Genomic DNA, 18767 nt, shown 5'->3' with positions numbered 1-18767 from the left:
TATCAGCTCGGAACTTCAAAGACTGTACCGACCACCGAGCACTTGATGCTCGGGGACTGGTCGCCCAGTCTATCGGCTCGGAACTTCAAAGACTGCACCGACCACCGAGCACTTGATGCTCGGGGACTGGTCGCCTAGTCCATGAGCTCGGAACTTCAAAATATCGCACCGACCACTAAGCGCTTGATGCTCGGGGACTGGTCGTCCAGCATAGCAACGCAGAATTTTAAGGAGCGCACTTGGTGCTTGGGTCCTGGTGGTCATACTATTGTACACCCGGGGACTGGTCGATCAGTCTATTCAATTGCAGATGGACTGGTAAATTTAATTTTTTAGACCTTGCTACAAGGCTCATACTTCGCCTTCCAGCAAGCTCGGGGACTACATCGGTACGATGCATCTGGCGATGCATCTCAGTTACAGAATTTCTTTGAGGACTTTTCTTTTGACCCTGGCACCACGTACCTACGTCACCTACTACCAGGCTCGGGGACTAAGTGGGCACACTTCACCTTGCGGTGAATATGCTTGCTTTTTTGAGGTTTATAGTTTTCTTAAAAGTATAGTGGCACACTTCACCAGGAAAGAAATCTTTTTTAATTTAGAGCACCATGCATTCTTCGAACAACCAGCTTCTTCGACGACAATGTTGATCAACTATCTTTTGAGTTGGTCAAAGTACCGTTGCAATTGTTTGGGCGACTTTTTTGTTTACTGAAGACGTCAAGCCTCACTGATCGAAGAAGCTCAAGACGACGTGTTACATCACAATACATGGTGCTCGGGGACTAGCTGTGGGGGTATAGACCCCTATACCCTTACGGCTAGACTTGGGCCAGGAGGCTTGGCCCATTACGAGACAAGCTCAAGGTTTGATCCGACAGCTTGGAGTTTCGCGCAAGGAAACAAGACGTGGAGATCAAGCAGGATTCTAGTCGGTTAGAATAGGAATTGATATCGAACTATCTATGGCAATTGTAACCGACTAGGATTAGTTTCCAGATCTGTAACCCTGCCCTCCGGACTATATAAGGAGAGGCGAGGGACCCCCCTAGGACATCATATTTTCTAAACACAAATCAATACAACCAGACGCAGGACGTAGGTATTACGCCAACTCGGTGGCCGAACCTGGATAAAAAGCTTGTCCGTGTCTTGCGTCACCATCGAGTTCGTAGTTTGCGCACCGTCGACCGATAAACTACTACCGTGGGTATACCCCAAGGTAGACTGCCGACTAGCTTTCATCGACACATACCATTTTCTCATAAATCAATTTGGACGCACCCGATAGAACTCCTAGATCATGTGCGTCATATGGAATTTTGCTTCAATCTGTTTGGAGACAGTGTTAGTTTAGGTGCAAGATTGGTGCATGCTTTCCGCATAATGCACCATAGGCTCGGAAACCATTATGGAAGCACCCGATGATAATCCTAGGTGAAGAGGCTCAAGTGGAAGGTCCGTTTGATCTGTTTGGAGATAGTACTAATCTTGATGCAAGATAGGTGCACGGTTTGCATGGAACATACCATATGCTAAGAAATCTATTTAGACACACCCTAATAGAACTCCTAGATGACATGTGTCGTATAGAGTCTCGCTTTGGTCTGTTTGGAGACAAAGTTAGTTTTGGTGCAAGATAGGTACACAGTTTGCGCCTAATGCATCATAGGCTAAGAAACCATTTTGGATGCACCCGATGATACACCTAGGTAAAGGGGCTCAAGTGGAAGCTCAATTTGCTTTGTTTGGAGAGAGTGCTAATCTTGATGCAAGATAGGTGCACAAATTGCATCGAATGTACCATATGCTTCGAAATATATTTGGAAGCACCCAATAGAACTCCTAGATGACGTGTGTCATATAGAATCTCACTTCGGTCTCTTTGGAGATAGTGTTAGTTTCGGTGCAAGATAGGTGCACGGTTTGTGCCTAATGCACCATAGGCTAAGAAACTGTTTTGGACGCACGCGATGGTACTCCTTGGTGAAGAGGCTCATCTAGAATCTTGGTTCTATATGTTTGGAGATTGTTCTAATCTTGATGCAAGATAGGTGCACGGTTGGCATGGAACATACCATTTGCTCATAAATCAATTTGGACACACTCGATGGAACTCTAGATGCACCCGACGGAACTACTAGATGAAGTGTATCATATGGAATCTCGCTTCGGTCCAGTTGGAGATAGTATTAGTTTCGGTGCAAGATAGTTGCATGGTTTGTGCCTAGTGCACCATAGGCTCAGAAATCGTTGTGGAAGTTCCCGATGGTACTCCTAGGTGAAGAGGCTCAAGTGAAAGCTCGATTCGGTCTGTTTGGAGATAGTGCTAATCTTGATGAAAGATAGGTGTACGGTTTGCATGGAACGTACCATATTCTTAGAAATCAATTCGGACGCACCCGATAGAACTCCTAGATCATGTGTGTCATATGGAATCTCGCTTCAATCTGTTTGGAGACAGTGTTAGTTTAGGTGCAAGATTGGTGCATGGTTTGCGCATAATGCACCATAGGCTCAGAAACCATTATGGAAGCACCCGATGATAATCCTAGGTGAAGAGGCTCAAGTGAAAGGTCGGTTCGATCTGTTTGGAGATAGTGCTAATCTTGATGCAAGATAGGTGCACGGTTTGCATGGATCATACCATATGCTAAGAAATCCATTTAGACGCACCCTAATAGAACTCCTAGATGACATGTGTCATATAGAATCTCGCTTTGGTCTGTTTGGAGACAGAGTTAGTTTTGGTTGCGCCTAATGCATCATAGGCTAAGAAACCATTTTGGATGCACCCGATGATACTCCTGGGTAAAGGGGCTCAAGTGGAAGCTCAGTTTGCTTTGTTTGGACATTGTGCTAATCTTGATGCAAGATAGGTGCACGAATTGCATCGAACGTACCATATGCTTAGAAATATATTTGGAAGCACCCAATAGAACTCCTAGATGACGTGTGTCATATAGAATCTCACTTCGGTCTCTTTGGAGATAGTGTTAGTTTCGGTGCAAGATAGGTACACGGTTTGTGCCTAATGCACCATAGGCTAAGAAACTGTTTTGGACGCACGCGATGGTACTCCTTGGTCAAGAGGCTCAAGTGGAATCTTGGTTCTGTCTGTTTGGAGATAGTTCTAATCTTGATGAAAGATAGGTGTACGGTTTGCATGGAACGTACCATATTCTCAAAAATCAATTTGGACGCACCCGATAGAACTTCTAGATCATGTGTGTCATATGGAATCTCGCTTCGATCTGTTTGGAGACAGTGTTAGTTTAGGTCCAAGATTGGTGCATGGTTTGCGCATAATGCACCATAGGCATAGAAACCATTGTGGAAGCACATGATGATAATCCTAGGTGAAGAGGCTCAAGTGGAAGGTCGGTTTGATCTGTTTGAAGATATTGCTAATCCTGATGCAAGATAGGTGCATGGTTTGTATGGAACATACCATATGCTAAGAAATCCATTTGGACGCACCCCAATAGAACTCCTAGATGACATGTGTCAAATGGAATCTCACTTCGGTCTATATGGAGACAGAGTGAGTTTTGGTGCAAGATAGGTACATAGTTTGCGCCTAATGCATCATAGGCTAAGAAACCATTTTGGATGCACCCGATGATACTCCTAGGTAAAGGGGCTCAAGTGGAAGCTCAGTTTGCTTTTGTTTGGAGATACTGCTAATCTTGATGCAAGATAGGTGCACGAATTGCGTGGAATGTACTATATGCTTCGAAATATATTTGGAAGCACCCAATAGAACTCCTAGATGATGTGTGTCATATAGAATCTCACTTCGGTCTCTTTAGAGATAGTGTTAGTTTCGGTGCAAGATAGGTACACGGTTTGTGCCTAATGCACCATAGGCTAAGAAACTATTTTGGACGCACACGATGGTACTCCTTGGTGAAGAGGCTCAAGTGGAATCTTGGTTCTGTCTGCTTGGAGATAGTTCTAATCTTGATGCAAGATAGGTGCACGGTTTGCATGGAACATACCATATGCTCAGAAATCAATTTGGACAAACCCGATGGAACTGTAGATGCACCCGATGGAAATACTATTGGATGTGTATCATATGGAATCTCGCTTCGGTCCAGGTGGAGATACTATTAGTTTCGGTGCAAGATAGTTGCATGGTTTGTGCCTAGTGCACCATAGGCTCAGAAATCATTGTGGAAGTTCTCGATGCTACTCCTAGGTGAAGAGGCTCAAGTGAAAGCTCGGTTCGGTCTGTTTGGCAATAGTGCTAATCTTGATGCAAGATAGGTGTACGGGTTTGCATGGAACGTACCATATTCTCAGAAATCAATTTGGACGCACCCGATAGAACTCCTAGATCATGTGTGTCATATGGAGTCTCGCTTCAATCTGTTTGGAGACAGTGTTAGTTTCGGTGCATGATTGGTGCATGGTTTGCACATAATGCACCATAGGCTCATAAACCATTATGGAAGCACCCGATGATAATTCTAGGTGAAGAGGCTCAAGTAGAATGTCGGTTCGATCTGTTTCGAGATAGTGCTAATCTTGATGCAAGATAGGTGCACGGTTTGCATGGAACATACCATATGCTAAGAAATCCATTTGGACACACCCCAATAGAACTCCTAGATGACATGTGTCATATGGAATCTCGCTTCGGTCTGTTTGGAGACAGAGTTAGTTTTTGTGCAAGATAGGTACACCGTTTGCGCCTAATGCATCACAGGCTAAGAAACCATTTTGGATGCACCCGATGATACTCCTGGGTAAAGGGGCTCAAGTGGAAGCTCAATTTGCTTTTATTTGGAGATAGTGCTAATCTTGATGCAAGATAGGTGCACGAATTGCATGGAACGTACCATATGCTTCGAAATATTTTTGGTAGCACCCAATAGAACTCCTAGATGATGTGTGTCATATAGAATCTCACTTCGGTCTCTTTGGAGATAGTGTTAGTTTCGGTGCAAGATAGGTACACGGTTTGTGCCTAATGCACCATAGGCTAAGAAACTATTTTGGACGCACACGATGGTACTCCTTGGTGAAGAGGTTCAAGTGGAATCTTGGTTTTGTCTGTTTGGAGATAGTTCTAATCTTGATGCAAGATAGGCGCACGGTTTGCATGGAACATACATATGCTCAGAAATCAATTTGGACAAACCCGATGGAACTGTAGATGCACCCGATGAATTGTATCATATGGTATCTCACTTTAGTCCAGTTGGAGATAGTATTAGTTTCGGTGCAAGATAGGTGCATGGTTTGTGCCCAGTGCACCACTGGGTCAGAAACCATTGTGGAAGTTCCCAATGGTACTCCTAGGTGAAGAGGCTCAAGTGAAAGCTCGGTTTGGTCTGTTTGGAGATAGTGCTAATCTTGATGCAAGATATGTGTACGTTTGCATGGAACGTACCATGTTCTCGGAAATTAATTTGGATGCACCCAATAGAACTCCTAGATCATGTGTGTCATGTGGAATCTTGCTTCAATCTGTTCGGATACAATGTTAGTTTAGGTGCAAGATTGGTGCATGGTTTTCGCATAATGCACCATAGGCTCAGAAACCATTATGGAAGCACCCGATAATACTCCTAGGTGAAGAGCCTCAAGTGGAAGCTTGGTTCGATCTGTTTGGAGATAGTACTAATCTTGATGAAAGATAGGTGCACGGTTTGCAAGGAACGTACCATATGCTCAAAAATCCATTTGGACACACCAAATAGAACTCCTAGATGACATGTGCCATACAGAATCTCGCTTCAGTGTATTTGGAGACAGAGTTAGTTTTGGTTCAAGATAGGTACACGGTTTGTGCCTAATGCATCTTAGGCTAAGAAACTATTTTGGATGCACCCGATGATCCTCCTAGGTAAAGGTGCTCAAGTGGAAGCTCAGTTGTTTGTTTGGATATAGTGCTAATCTTGATGCAAGATAAGTGCATGAATTGTATGGAACGTACCATATGCTTAGAAATCTATTTGGAAGCACCTAGTGGAACTCCTAGATGATGTGTGTCATATAGAATCTCATTTCGGTCTCTTTGGAGATAGAGTTAGTTTATTCGCAGGAACATACTTAGAAATCAATTTGGACACACCCGACGGAACTGCTAGAAACCCCAATACCCTTACGGCTAGACTTGGACCAGGAGACTTGGTCCATCACGAGGAAGACTCGGGGCTTGATCCAACTGCCCGGAGTCTCGCGCAAGGAAACAAGACGTGGATACCAAGCAGGATTCTAGTCGGTCAGAATAGGAATTGATATCATGCTATCTATGGCAATTGTAATCGACTAGGGTTAGTTTCCAGATCTGTAACCCTGCCCTTTGGACTATATAAAGAGAGGCAAGGGACCCCCCATAGACATCTCATCTCAACTCAACTCAATCCAATACAATCAGACGCAGGACGTAGGTATTACGCCCACACAGCGGCCGAACCTGGATAAAAACCTTGTCCGTGTCTTGCGTCACCATCGAGTTCGTAGCTTGTGCACCTATCTGCCGATAAACTACTACCGTGGGTATAGCCCAAGTTAGACTACCGACTAGCTTTCGTCGACAGTGGCACGCTAGGTAGGGGGTGTGCGTACAGCTTCCCAGACGAACAAGATGGTCATCATCCTAGCTTCTGCGGCCGTGGCTGAAGGTCTCACGTTCACTGTCGGGCAGATCACTTGGACAACTCGCGGTGGCGGCCTTACGACCACGGCTCTGGAAGAAACCCAGATCTAATCTGGGACAGTAGAGGCGTCGGCTCCGATCACGCCGGCTCCGAGGACCCGACCTCCGCTCCCTCGCTACAGGGCAAAGCGAGTCGACAACTCGGATCTTCTTCAAGCCCTCGATCGCGCCGACCGCAAACTTCTCGAAGCCTCCAACCTGGTGGATTCGATTTCACGCAAGCCCGATCAGGCGACAACATCAAATTTTTTCGAATCCCGTTGACCAACTCGTGTCTCCAGGCACGAACGACTAGAGACATCCCTGACAATAACATCGACCACCGTGGGACGGGCTGTCAAGTTCAGGACAGTCTCACCAGACCATAACTTCCCTCACGGTCTGAACAACGCGGCTGATCAGTTTTTGCGGCATACCAATTCTCTATTCGGGAAGATGGGATTGTCGTGAGGGCAAATCAGTGGGTCAACTCGTCACTTTGTGTTGGGTACCATAAAAAGGGATACCCAAATCAGAATAATAAAAATCGCAGAAGACAAAGCAAACCATCCGCAATCACCAGGGCGCGGGCCCCGGCTCGTCTGACTCCTCGGCCTTGGGCCCAAAACACGGCTCGCCCGACTCCTTTTGGCCTCGGGCGCAAGTTCCGCCTCGCCCGACCCCTCTGGGCCTCGGACGCGAGTCCCGTCTCGCCCGACCCCTCTAGGGCTCGGGTGCCGACACCACCTCGCCCGACCCCTCTGGGCCTCGAACGCGAGTTCCGTCTCACCCGACCCCTCTAGGGCTCGGGCGCCGACACCGCCTCGCCCGACCCCTCTGGGCCTCAGACGCGAGTTCTGTCTCGCCCGACGCCTCTAGGGCTCGGGCACCGACGCCGCTTCGCCAGATCCCCTGTCACAGGGCAAGGCGTCCAACGCACGGCACCCGTACCCACGACAGGACAGGCGCAGTGACTCCCATATCGCAGCAGGGCATGGCGGCGACTATTCCAACCACCCCGGTCACTGTAACCTTAACTCTTTCACTGTGTGACCTCACCTCTTTCACTGTGGTGTACTGCCTCACAGTAAAAGAGGAATGGGAGAGATTAACCAGTGTCACTGTTAGCTATCTTTTCCCACTATTACAGGACAGGCTGTAGTATCACCGATCCGACCCCCACGACTCCAACAGGGCTCGGTAACCCTCCACAGGAGCTACCGTGCTGTCAGCCATGCCTCAAGGACGATATGGGCAAGCTTCTACAGGGTCGGGACTGTGGCTTCACCATTCAGCAGAGGAAATCTCCAATCACACATGTAAATACCTGTCTCCCCTTAAGACTATAAAAGGGGAGCCAAGGTTCACAACCAAGACAAGGCCATCCACACAACACACAAACACCACACTCCAAGCGAGTTCACTCACAGAGTAGCAACCAACGCTCTGTCCACCACACAAAGCCGAGACCTGGGACTTAGCGCTCTCTCGCAGCCTGCTTGTACACCCCTACTACAAGCACCTTTGGGTGCAAGACAATACAGACCCCCAATCTCACTAGACGTAGGGCATCCTTAGCCCAAACCAGTATAAATTCTCTGTGTTCCACTTGCATCACCATCCGGGTTTAGGTGGTCACGCATACTTATACTCGTTTGTGTCTAAACGACGAGTCTAGACGCCGACAGTTGGCGCTCTAGGTAGGGGCCTTTTGCGTGGCATTCATCTTTCCCTACTGGGGAAAGCCTGGATGGCAGACGGATTCCACCCACTCAGCCTCGGCACCATCATGATGTTTGGGAGTTTGGAGTTCATGTCGCTTGGCTCCGGCTATGACATGGTCCTCCTCCCACCACGTGGTGACGCCGAGCCTCACCCCGAGCCGATCCTGCCACAGCCAGTGCGTGGGAGGCGCTCAGGGCACCATGCAGGGGGCGCCCGGCGGGGGCGTCAGAGGTCTAGGATCTCTGACCCTACCACCGAGGCAAGGGTCCGTCCGGCCCTCCCCCCGCATATTCCTCACCAGATCACCCACTCTTCTGGCCCGACAGGCGCTAGAGGAAGGGCCCACGGAGCGTCGAGCTCCACACCACGGACCAACAGGGGATCATCGCGACCTCCTGTCCCGCCCCGGTCAAAGTGCAAAGCGCGGCTCCTGTCCCCTCCTTAGAAGTGGGACCAGGGGGCCTCGACTTCTCATCACCCTCTATCCACAGATGGAGGAAAGGTAGCGGCACCTCCCGAGCTCCCTCTGGGACTCAAGAGCACAGTCGCCACTTACGCCTCTTCCGTGAGCACTTCATTAAGTGTGTACGCGGATCTTCCAAGGCACCACCTGAGGTCTACCCTGGACCTTATCGCTACCCCACCCGTCTCATCGTACCTTGAGGATCCCACCTCAGGCGACGATGAGTGGGCTGGCGCTGACTTTTCCGGTTGTCGTGACCTGGAAACCTTCATGCGCTTTCTGGAGGCCAGCAACTACTGCCTCGGCTACTCCGACTCCGACGACGACGACTATGATCCGTCACGAGAGTGCTTCAACCTCGAGGTCGGAGGAGCGCCCCCCAACGCCCAAGGGGGTGCAGGACCCTCTAGGCAGGGGAACGCCACTCCACCTCCCAACACAACTCCCGGGACCCATCCTAGAGCCCGCGGGGCAGCATCAGCCCCCGCAGGAGGACAACGCCCTGACCTCGAGCAGCTCAATGAGCTGGAGGCCAGGCTCGAAGAAGAGCGCGTACGCCTCCGCCAACTCCGCGAGACCCTGGTCCACGACCAGTCCGCCCGCGGGGATGGGGGCGAGGCTAGACGCCGCGCTCGGGATGTCAACCGCCGCATCATCGAGGACGAAGGGGGTGACAACCCCCTAGTCTTCAGCATGGCCAGCCAGAACATGATGGCTGCCGCACTCCTCCTCAGAGCGATGCCCGACCCATCGACCCCTGAGGGGAGAAGGGTGCGCCAGGGGCTATGTGGCCTCCTTGAGCAAGCTGTGGTGCAGAACGCAGAAAGTTCTGCGTCGCAGTCCCATGGTACGAGGCGCCAAGGGGATCGACCCCCTCCTAACAGGGCACCAACCGTGCAGGGTCCGCCGCCCCCTAACCCGCAAGGGGGCAACAGGGCCCCATCTGTCCACGAACGCGTCGGGGCCTACGCGGACGCCCGAGCCACCCTTAAGGCCAGACGGCATGACAGGGACGAGGCCGAGTCTCGGCGCTATCGACCACGCCGAGGCAGGAGGTACGACCCCGACCACGACCGCAGCACATCGCCCGAGCCTCCGGGCCCCCGCGTCTTCAGCGAGGCCATTCGCAGGGCCAAGTTCTCGGCACGATTCCGACAGCCCGCTAACCTCACCAATTACTCGGGGGAAACCAACCCTGAACTCTGGCTAGCGGACTACCACCTAGCATGTCAGCTGGGCGGGGCGGACGATGACTTGCTCATCATCCGCAACCTACCACTCCACCTGGCCAATACGGCCAGAGCGTGGCTCGAGCACCTCCCTGAGTGCATGATCCACGACTGGGCCGACCTGGTCAAGATCTTCGTCGGGAATTTCCAGGGCACATACGTGTGCCCTGGGAACTTCTAGGACCTCAAGAGCTGCCGGCAGAAGCCTGATGAGTCCCTCCGAGACTTCATCAGGCGATTCTCCAAGCAGTGCACCGAGCTCCCCAACATCACGGACTCCGACGTCATCGGAGCCTTCATCTCCGGTACCACCTGCAAAGAGCGGGTACACGAGCTCGGTCGCAAGACCCCCACGAGCACCAGCCAGCTGCTCGACATCGCCACCAACTTTGCCTCAGGCGAAGAGGCAGTTGGTGCCATTTTCTCCGACGGCACGGCCAAGGGGAAACAAAAGGCCGAGGCCACCGAGGCCTCGGGCTCAGGCGACCCCAAGAAAAAGATGAAGGGTCGCAAAGGGAAGCAGGGTCAGTCGGACGACAACCTAGTCGCCGCGGCACATCGCAAGAACCCCAAGCGGGCTCCTGCTGGCCCCGGTCTCTTCGACGAGATGTTGAAGAAGCCGTGCCCCTATCATAGGGGACCAACCAAGCACACCCTTGAGGAGTGCACTGTCCTGCGTCGGTATTACACTGACATCATAGTCAAGGAGGGCGCTGAAGAGCCCCCCAAGGACGACGACCCTCAGGGGGAAGGCTTCCCCAAGGTCAAGAACTGCCTCTTGATCTTTGGGGGATGTGCGGCTCGCCTCACCGCGAGTCAAAGGAAGTGCGAACTTTGAGAAGTTTGTGCAATCAGCACAGCTGCGCCCTCGTACCTCAAGTGGTCCGAGAGCGCGATCACGTTCGATCGACAGGATCACCCGGACCGGATCCCCAACCCCGGGAGCTATCCGCTGATCATCGACCCCATCATCGCCGAGACTCGTCTCACCAAGGTGTTCATGGACGGAGGCAGCGGCCTCAACATTGTTTACACCAAGACTTTGGCCCTCATGGGGATCACCAAGTCTCGGCTGAGGAATGACACATCACCATTCCACGGAGTGGTGCCGAGACATCGCGCCCATCCCCTCGGGCAGATCGATCTGCCCGTCTGCTTTGGGACCCCCGACAACTTCAGACAGGAGGTTCTCACCTTCGACGTGGTCGGGTTCCCACGAACCTACCACGCAATCCTAGGGCGACGATGCTACGCTAAGTTCATGGCCGTCCCCAACTACACCTACCTCAAGCTCAAGATGCCGGGGCCAAACGGCATCATCACCGTCAGCACGACCAGCCAGCACACCTACCAGTGCGACGTCGAGTGCATCAAGCAGGCCGAGGCTCTAGCTGAGTCTCTGTCTATCCTCACCAGCCTCGGCGACGGTGACCAGGACGTCCCCGACCCCAAGCGTCACGCCGGGAGCTTCGAGCTGGCGGAGGAGACCAAGCTCGTCTTCCTCGACCCTGGGACCTCTGAGGGCAGGGCGTTGAGGATTAGCTCGAGCCTCGACCCCAATTAGGAAGCAGTGCTCGTCGACTTTCTCCGCGCAAATGCCGACATATTTGCGTGGAGTCCCTCGGACATGCCTAGCATACCGAGGGAAGTCGCCGAGCACTCCTTAGACATCCGAGCCGGCTCCAAGCCCATGAAGCAGCGCCTGCGCCGATTCGACGAGGAGAAGCGTCGGGCCATCGGGGAGGAGATCCACAAGTTGCTGGCGGCCGCATTCATCAAGGAGGTTTCCATCTCGAGTGGTTTGCTAACCCTATACTAGTTAAAAAGAAAAATGGGAAGTGGAGGATGTGTGTACACTATACTAGTTTAAATAAAGCATGTCCTAAGAATCCCTTTCCATTACCTCGTATCGATCAAATAGTTGACTCCACTACGGGATGTGAAATTTTATCTTTTCTTGATGCTTATTCCAGCTACCACCAAATCAAGATGAAAGAGTCCGACCAGCTCGCGGGGGCTACATTCCAGCGATGTATGCTCCAGGTCTTCGGGGGCCTCGTAGGCAAAACGGTAGAAGCTTACGTAGACGACATTGTTGTCAAATCCAGGAAGGCAAGCGGCCTGGTGGCCGACCTGGATGAAACATTCCGATGCCTTAGGGCTAAAGGGATCAGACTCAACCCCGAAAAATACGTTTTCGAGGTCCCCCGAGGCATGCTCCTCAGATTCATTGTGTCTGAGCGAGGGATCGAGGCCAATCCTGAAAAGGTCTCGGCCATCGCGAACATGGGCCCAATCCGTAACCTAAAGGGAGTGCAGAGAGTTTTGGGATGCCTGGCCTCCCTCAGTCGTTTCATCTCCTGTCTCGGGGAGAAGGGACTACCTTTGTATAGGTTACTTAGAAAATCCGAGCACTTTTCCTGGACCCCCGAGGCCCAGGAAGCCCTTGACAAGCTCAAGGCTCTGCTCACTAACCATCCCATTTTGGTACCCCCCGCTGAGGGGGAACCATTGCTCCTTTACGTCGCGGCCACCGATCAGGTGGCCAGCGCAGCTATCGTGGTCGAAAGAAAGGAAGAAGGGCACGCCCTACCGGTCCAAAGGCCGGTGTACTTCATCAGTGAGGTACTATTCGACACAAAGACCCGATACCCCCAAATCCAAAAACTACTCTATGCGGTAGTCTTAGCCCGACGCAAACTTTACCATTACTTTGAGTCTCATCCAGTCTCGGTAGTGTCATCTTTCCCTCAGGGGGAAGTGATCGAGAACCGAGAGGCTAATGGTAGAATTGCTAAGTGGGCTATAGAGCTTATGGGTGTCGGGATCACCTATGAGCCTCGGAAAGCTATAAAATCCCAAGTTCTAGCGGATTTTGTAGCAGAGTGGACGGGAACTCAACTCCCCCCACCTCAGATCCAACACGAGTGCTGGACCTTGTACTTCGACGGGTCCTTGATGAAAACCGGGGCCGACGCTGGCCTCGTCTTTGTCTCCCCCCTCGGGGTAAGGATGTGATATGCAATCCGACTCCACTTCCCCACCTCAAACAACACGGAGAGTACAAGGCAATTGTTAATGGTCTCCATATCGCGATCGAGCTTAGGATCAAGCGGCTTGACGTCCGAGGCAACTCCAGACTCATCATCAACCAGGTCATGAAAGAGTCCAGCTGCCACGACCCCAAGATGGACGCGTACTGCAAATCAGTCCGGCGCCTGGAGGAAAAGTTCGACGGCCTCGAACTTAACCACGTGTTAAGGAAATACAATGAGGCCGCCGATGCGCTTGCTAAAATGGCGTCCGAGAGGGCCACGATCCCCTCGGACATCTTTGTCAGCGACCTCTATAAGCCTTCCGTCGACTACAAAGACGACGGGGGCTCGGATTAAACCCCAGGCGACTCGGGCCCCGACCCCAAGATCTCCACGACTCAGGAGCAGGAGGCCATGGACATCGAGTCCGAACCCCCTGCACCAGACGACTCGCCAGACTGGCGCTACCCCTTGCTGCAACGCCTCGTCGACGGCACTCTGCCCTCAGACTAGGCTGAGGCACGACGTGTGGCTCGTCGCGCCAAGACTTTCCTCCTTCTCGACGGAGAGATGTACAAGTGCAGCCCGTCGGGCATTCTGATGCGCTGCATCTCACGTCAGGAGGGAATCAAGCTCCTGGAGGATATACACTCGGGGGCTTGTGGCCACCACGCCGCGCCTCGGACGCTAGTAGGAAACGCCTTCCGACAAGGTTTCTACTGGCCCACCGCCGTGGCCGATGCCACGGAGATCGTGCGGACCTATGAGGGATGCCAGTTCTACGCTCGGCAGATTCATCTCCCCGCTCAGGCTCTGCAAACGATCCCCATCACCTGGCCCTTTGTTGTCTGGGGCCTCGACCTTGTCGGGCCTCTTCAAAAGGTGCCCGGGGGCTTCGCCCACTTGCTTGTCGCAATTGATAAGTTCTCCAAGTGGATTGAGGTCCGACCCATCACCAGGATCAAGGCCGAACAAGCAGTGCTGTTCTTCACGGATATCATCCACTGATTTGTAGTGCCCAACTCCATAATCACCGATAACGGCACACAGTTCACCGAGCAGAAATTCCTGGAGTTCTGTGACAGACACCACATACGTGTGGACTGGGCAGCGGTTGCTCACCCAAAGACCAACGGTCAGGTGGAACGTGCCAATGACATGATCCTCCAGGGTCTGAAGCCCAGGATCTTCAACCGGTTGGACAAGTTCGGAAAAAGGTGGCTCAAAGAGCTGCCGGCCGTGATCTGGAGTCTAAGGACTTCCCGAAGCCGAGCCACAGGCTTCACCCCGTTCTTCATGTTCTATGGGTCGGAAGGCGTTCTCCCCACGGATCTAGAGTACGGGTCTCCAAGGGTACAAGCCTACGACAAAAATAGCTGCAAGACGTTCCAAGAAGACGCACTGGACTAGCTGGATGAAGCCAGAGACGTAGCCCTCCTACACTCTGCCAAGTACCAGCAGGCCCTCCGCCGATACCACGCGCGCCGAGTCAAAGGCCGAGCCTTTCAAGTCGGTGACTTGGTGCTGAGGCTCAGGCAAAGCAACAAGGGTCGTCACAAGCTCACGCCCCCCTAGGAAGGACCCTTCGTCATCGTCGAGGTCCTCCGACCCGACACTTACAAGCTCGCCAACGAAGCAGGGGAGGTCTTCAAGAACGCGTGGAACATAGAACAGCTACGTCGCTTCTACCCTTAGAACTTTGTAAAAACATCCATTTGTTCATCATCTCGAAAGAATAAATGATAGTTCAAAATTATATGGTCATTTCTTTTAGAGAGTAAGCCTCGAATCTACCTTGCAGAGTTCGAGCCTCCCTCGGGGGCTACACGGGTGGAACCCCCTGTGGCAACTTCGAGTCTTTTTTCCTTTTTTCACACAAGTCAAAACACCCTGACCCAGTGTCTTTCTTTCGTTTCCTAAAGGGATTTAAGAAACCGTAGAACCACCCCCTAAACCTTTAGGCATGAACCCAAGGAAAGATCCATGCCCACGGGCAAGGACGACCTCTACTCACCCCCTAGGATCGGGGGACGGATCCGGACTTCTAAAAATTACCAAGGAAAAGGGAAGGATTTGGGCTCGAACGCTCTGACTAGCGTAGACCCTAAGTAGCTCACCCGACCCCGCGCTGCCGATGTCGGGTCGGCATGGGGAAAAAGTGACAACAAGAAATATAAAGGAAATCTTAAAAGGAACAATCATATAAAAGCATTAATGTTTTATATACAAAACAGAAGGCCCACTGGCCTTTGATGTTTACAAAAAGAGAAAAATCTAACTCAAGGGCCTCATTGCCCTGCTTGCCCAGGCCCCTGCGCGCCAAGGGGGGAAGCTCCACCTCGGCGTCAAAGAAGGCGGCCAGGGCATCTCCCGGGGCGTCTATGGCGTCTTCAAGCCTCTGCAGCTCCTCCTGGGCCTCCGCCTTGTCATCAGGAAGGACGTAGCCCTCACTAACCGTTGGCAAATCAATGCCGACATAGTGAGAGCTCACCACCGCTAGGGCTTTCTTTACCCCAGCATGGAGCGCCTCCCTCATCCTCTCCCCGGCCCGGGAGTAGAGAGCTTCAATCCGACTCTGCAGTGACGACCCCGACACGCCTGCCGACACCCCGAGTCCATCGCACGCCAAGGCGACCACGGCTTCCAGAGCCAAGCGGTCCGTGACCTCGGCGTCGAAGGACTTCTGCAAGGCGTCGGCAGCAGAGACTACCTCAGCCACCTTCTTCTCCAACTCTGTTGAAAAACAGAATGAAAAAAATGTAAAGGTCAGGAAGATCAATCCAAACATAAGAAAAGCCAAGGTAAAAGACGTAGTTCTTACCCTCGGCTCGCTTCTCGTTTTCCGCCAAGCTCCGGTGCCAACGGGCCACCTCGCTCTGAGCCGCAGAAAGGTCGACCTGAGACTGGTTCAGGGCAAGGTCCTTCTCGGCGAGCAGAGCTTCTAGCCGAGCGACCTCGCCCTTATACCCCTCAGCAGCCGCCCCCTGCTCTTGGGACTCCTAGGTAAGGTCGCTAACCCTCTTCTCCAGGGGAGCAACCTTTTCCCGGGCCTCCCGAGCCTCAGTTGCAAGGGCCGAGCACTTCTGTCGAAGCTCAGCAGAAATCTCGCATTCTTTCGCGACTTCCCCCTCGGCCGCCTCCCTGGCAGCCTTTTCATCTTCGCAGGCTGTCCAGGCATCCCGTTCCCTGCGGAGGAAAACTGATTTCTCCAAGGACATAGCCTTGAGCGCCTGCAAGGTCGAAAATTGCATGGGGAGTCGGTACTACAATACAAAACAAAAAACACCTCATGACAAGGAAGAAAGCCTCACCTGGGCCAGCTTGTACATGTCCCGGCTCACGAGCTCGGATGCTCGGTTGATGGCCTCGACACTGGCACGCCCACACGCGTCCAGGCCCTGCCAGAGGTAAGCCTCCGACGGGTCATCCAGAACAAACCTGGCCCTTCCCTCCGTGTCGTCGAGGTCGGGCTAGACCACGGGGCTCTTGCCCCACGGGGCGTCCCCTTCTCCTCCCGCTGCGGGAGCCTCGGGACGGGTAGGGCCCTTCCCGTGAGGACCCCCGAGGGGCGCCGCACTAAATGCCACGATGGCCCGGCCCTCCTCGGTCTGCACGGGCCGAGCCATGCCCCCAGATCGGCATCCCCCGAAGGAGGAATAGCCCCGAGGGCCAGGACCGTCTCCTCCGGCCCTTGGGGCCTCGGCGTCCCCATCTCCTGCCCCTCTCCTTCCCGGGGGAGTTCCCCTCTTCGCGGCTCAGGGGGGCGGCGATTTGGGCCTCGCCGACCCAGGGGTCGACTGCGCCCCCCTCTTCACGGCCTTCAGCGGAGCCAGCGCCACCGAGGCCGCCTTGTGCTTTCGGCTGATGAAAGGATAACGCAAGTCAGAAGAAAGAGAAAAACAAAAAATCAATAGAAAAGTCGGAAAACCTATACATACCTTGCTCGGGGGGCAGCCTTCTTCTGGGAGCTTGGAGCTCCCTAGGGGCCTCCCGGAGCGTCAGGGGCCGTCGGATGGATCCCCGTCCCCCCAGTGGTTGGCGCGGGAGCTTCGACGGTGCCCTCGGCCCGTGGCGCCTCAGCCAAGCCGCCTGCCACCGCCCCGAAGACTGGGCGGGGCTCAGTCAGGCCCTCTGACACCACCGGCCGTGGGGACGCTTCGGATCCGCCCCCCGGCGCCCTCTCCCCCTCCTGGGGACCCGCGGGGACAGAGCCCTCTCATGGGGCGCCGTCCTCATCGTCTACAATGATGTGGGGGACGGTCTGGCCGCCCCCCGGTGCTTGGGACCCCTCGGGGGCCTCCAACCCCCTCGGGCCTTCGACCCCTCCGGGATCTCGATCCCCCCACCAACAGGGGGGTTCACGTCGTCCTCCTCCGCCTCTAGCTCGTCGAGCCAGTGCGTGTTGTCTCCCCCACCCTTTATCTCTGAGACCGAAGTCTCGGGAGAGTCGGGCGGAGGGACCCCCGCCTTCTCGGCCTCGCGATGATTCTTGGCAGAGATCTCATGGTGCTGCGCTTTCCTCGCAGCCTTCGCCTTCTGCGCCTCCTTGGCCTTCTTTTGTTCCTCATTCCGGGCCCGATTCTTGGCTCGGAGCTCCTTGTCCTCTGGGACAGGGGGCAGGGAATCGTTGACAATCCCCATCCCCTGCAAATGAGCAGCAACCAGGGATAAGGCAGGGAGAAAAAGGAACAAGCGCAAAAATCAAAAACAAAAATAGCATCTTACCAGAGAAATGTAGCCCTTTTCAGGGCGCATCGGCACCACCAGGGAGTTTCAGGTCCGGGTGCGTGGTCTTAGAGACCCGGGCGGCTATGTCCGACGCCGACACCGGTTCCTCCAGCATCCTCGTCCCGACCCAGGGGACGTCCCGGGTCATCTCGAACATAAATGCCCGCCGCTGCACAAGCGAGAGCAAACTCCTCTTGTGGAACGCCGTCGCCACCGTGGCCGCGGTGACTCTAGCGTCGCGCAGCTTCTCAAGCCCCGCAAGAATGGGGGCAAGCCTCTTCTGCTCTTCCACAGGGGCGCCCCACGCCCACTTCAGGGGGGCACTTGGTCACCATTTTCTTGATGTACTCCGGGAGCAGCCCGCCGTCGTTCCAGAGGTAGAACCATCCGCTCTGCCACCCCCGGTTCGACGAGGGCATGGCGCTCCAGATATACTGGTGAGATCGCTGCTGGCGGAGCTGCAGCGTGCAATCACCGACCCGCAGGGGAAATTTCTCCCCTCCCTCGTAGCGGGTGGATATATCCGCCTTGAAAAGGTGAAGCTAGAGGTTCTAGTGGGGAGGAACCCCTAGGAACCCCTCGCACACCGTGGCGAATACGGCCGCCTCCATCACCGAGTTGGGGTTGAGGTTGTGCAGCTCCACCTCGTAGTAATGCAGAATCGCCCGGATCAGGCGGCTGGCCGGAGTTCCGAACCCTCGGTCTAAGAATGACACGAAGCAGACCACATAGCCCGAAAGCGGGTTCGGCTCCCTGTCGTTCACCGAGGGAACGATCCACTCCGGCAACTCGGCATCTGTGAGGGAACGGAGGATCCCAGCCTTCACGCACGCGTCCAGCGCGGACCTGGTCACATTGCTAGGGGGCCACGCATCGTTGCCGGCCATGGCTGCGAGCAGAATGAAGCGCTTTGCGGGACGGAGTGGAGAAGA

The 18767-nt window shown here is 53.7% G+C and overlaps 1 protein-coding gene across 1 annotated transcript in view; it reads right to left on the bottom strand.

Moving 5' to 3' along the window:
- Positions 1-17748, bottom strand: part of LOC110431512 (protein MLP1 homolog) — a 32538-nt gene extending 14790 nt beyond the window's left edge. The window contains exons 1-5 of the mRNA XM_021450612.1: positions 17458-17748; positions 16419-16505; positions 16125-16337; positions 15929-15983; positions 15335-15840 (exon numbers count right to left, since the gene is read on the bottom strand). Of these exons, the coding sequence (XP_021306287.1) occupies positions 15335-15840; positions 15929-15983; positions 16125-16337; positions 16419-16505; positions 17458-17748 (1152 nt within the window). The remainder of the gene's footprint in view (positions 1-15334; positions 15841-15928; positions 15984-16124; positions 16338-16418; positions 16506-17457) is intronic.
- Between the last annotated feature and the right edge of the window lie 1019 nt (positions 17749-18767).

The sequence above is a fragment of the Sorghum bicolor genome, unplaced genomic scaffold, assembly GCF_000003195.3.
Source record: "Sorghum bicolor cultivar BTx623 unplaced genomic scaffold, Sorghum_bicolor_NCBIv3 super_41, whole genome shotgun sequence".
Classification (NCBI taxonomy): domain Eukaryota; kingdom Viridiplantae; phylum Streptophyta; class Magnoliopsida; order Poales; family Poaceae; genus Sorghum; species Sorghum bicolor.
This window is presented reverse-complemented; position numbering and strand designations above follow the sequence as displayed.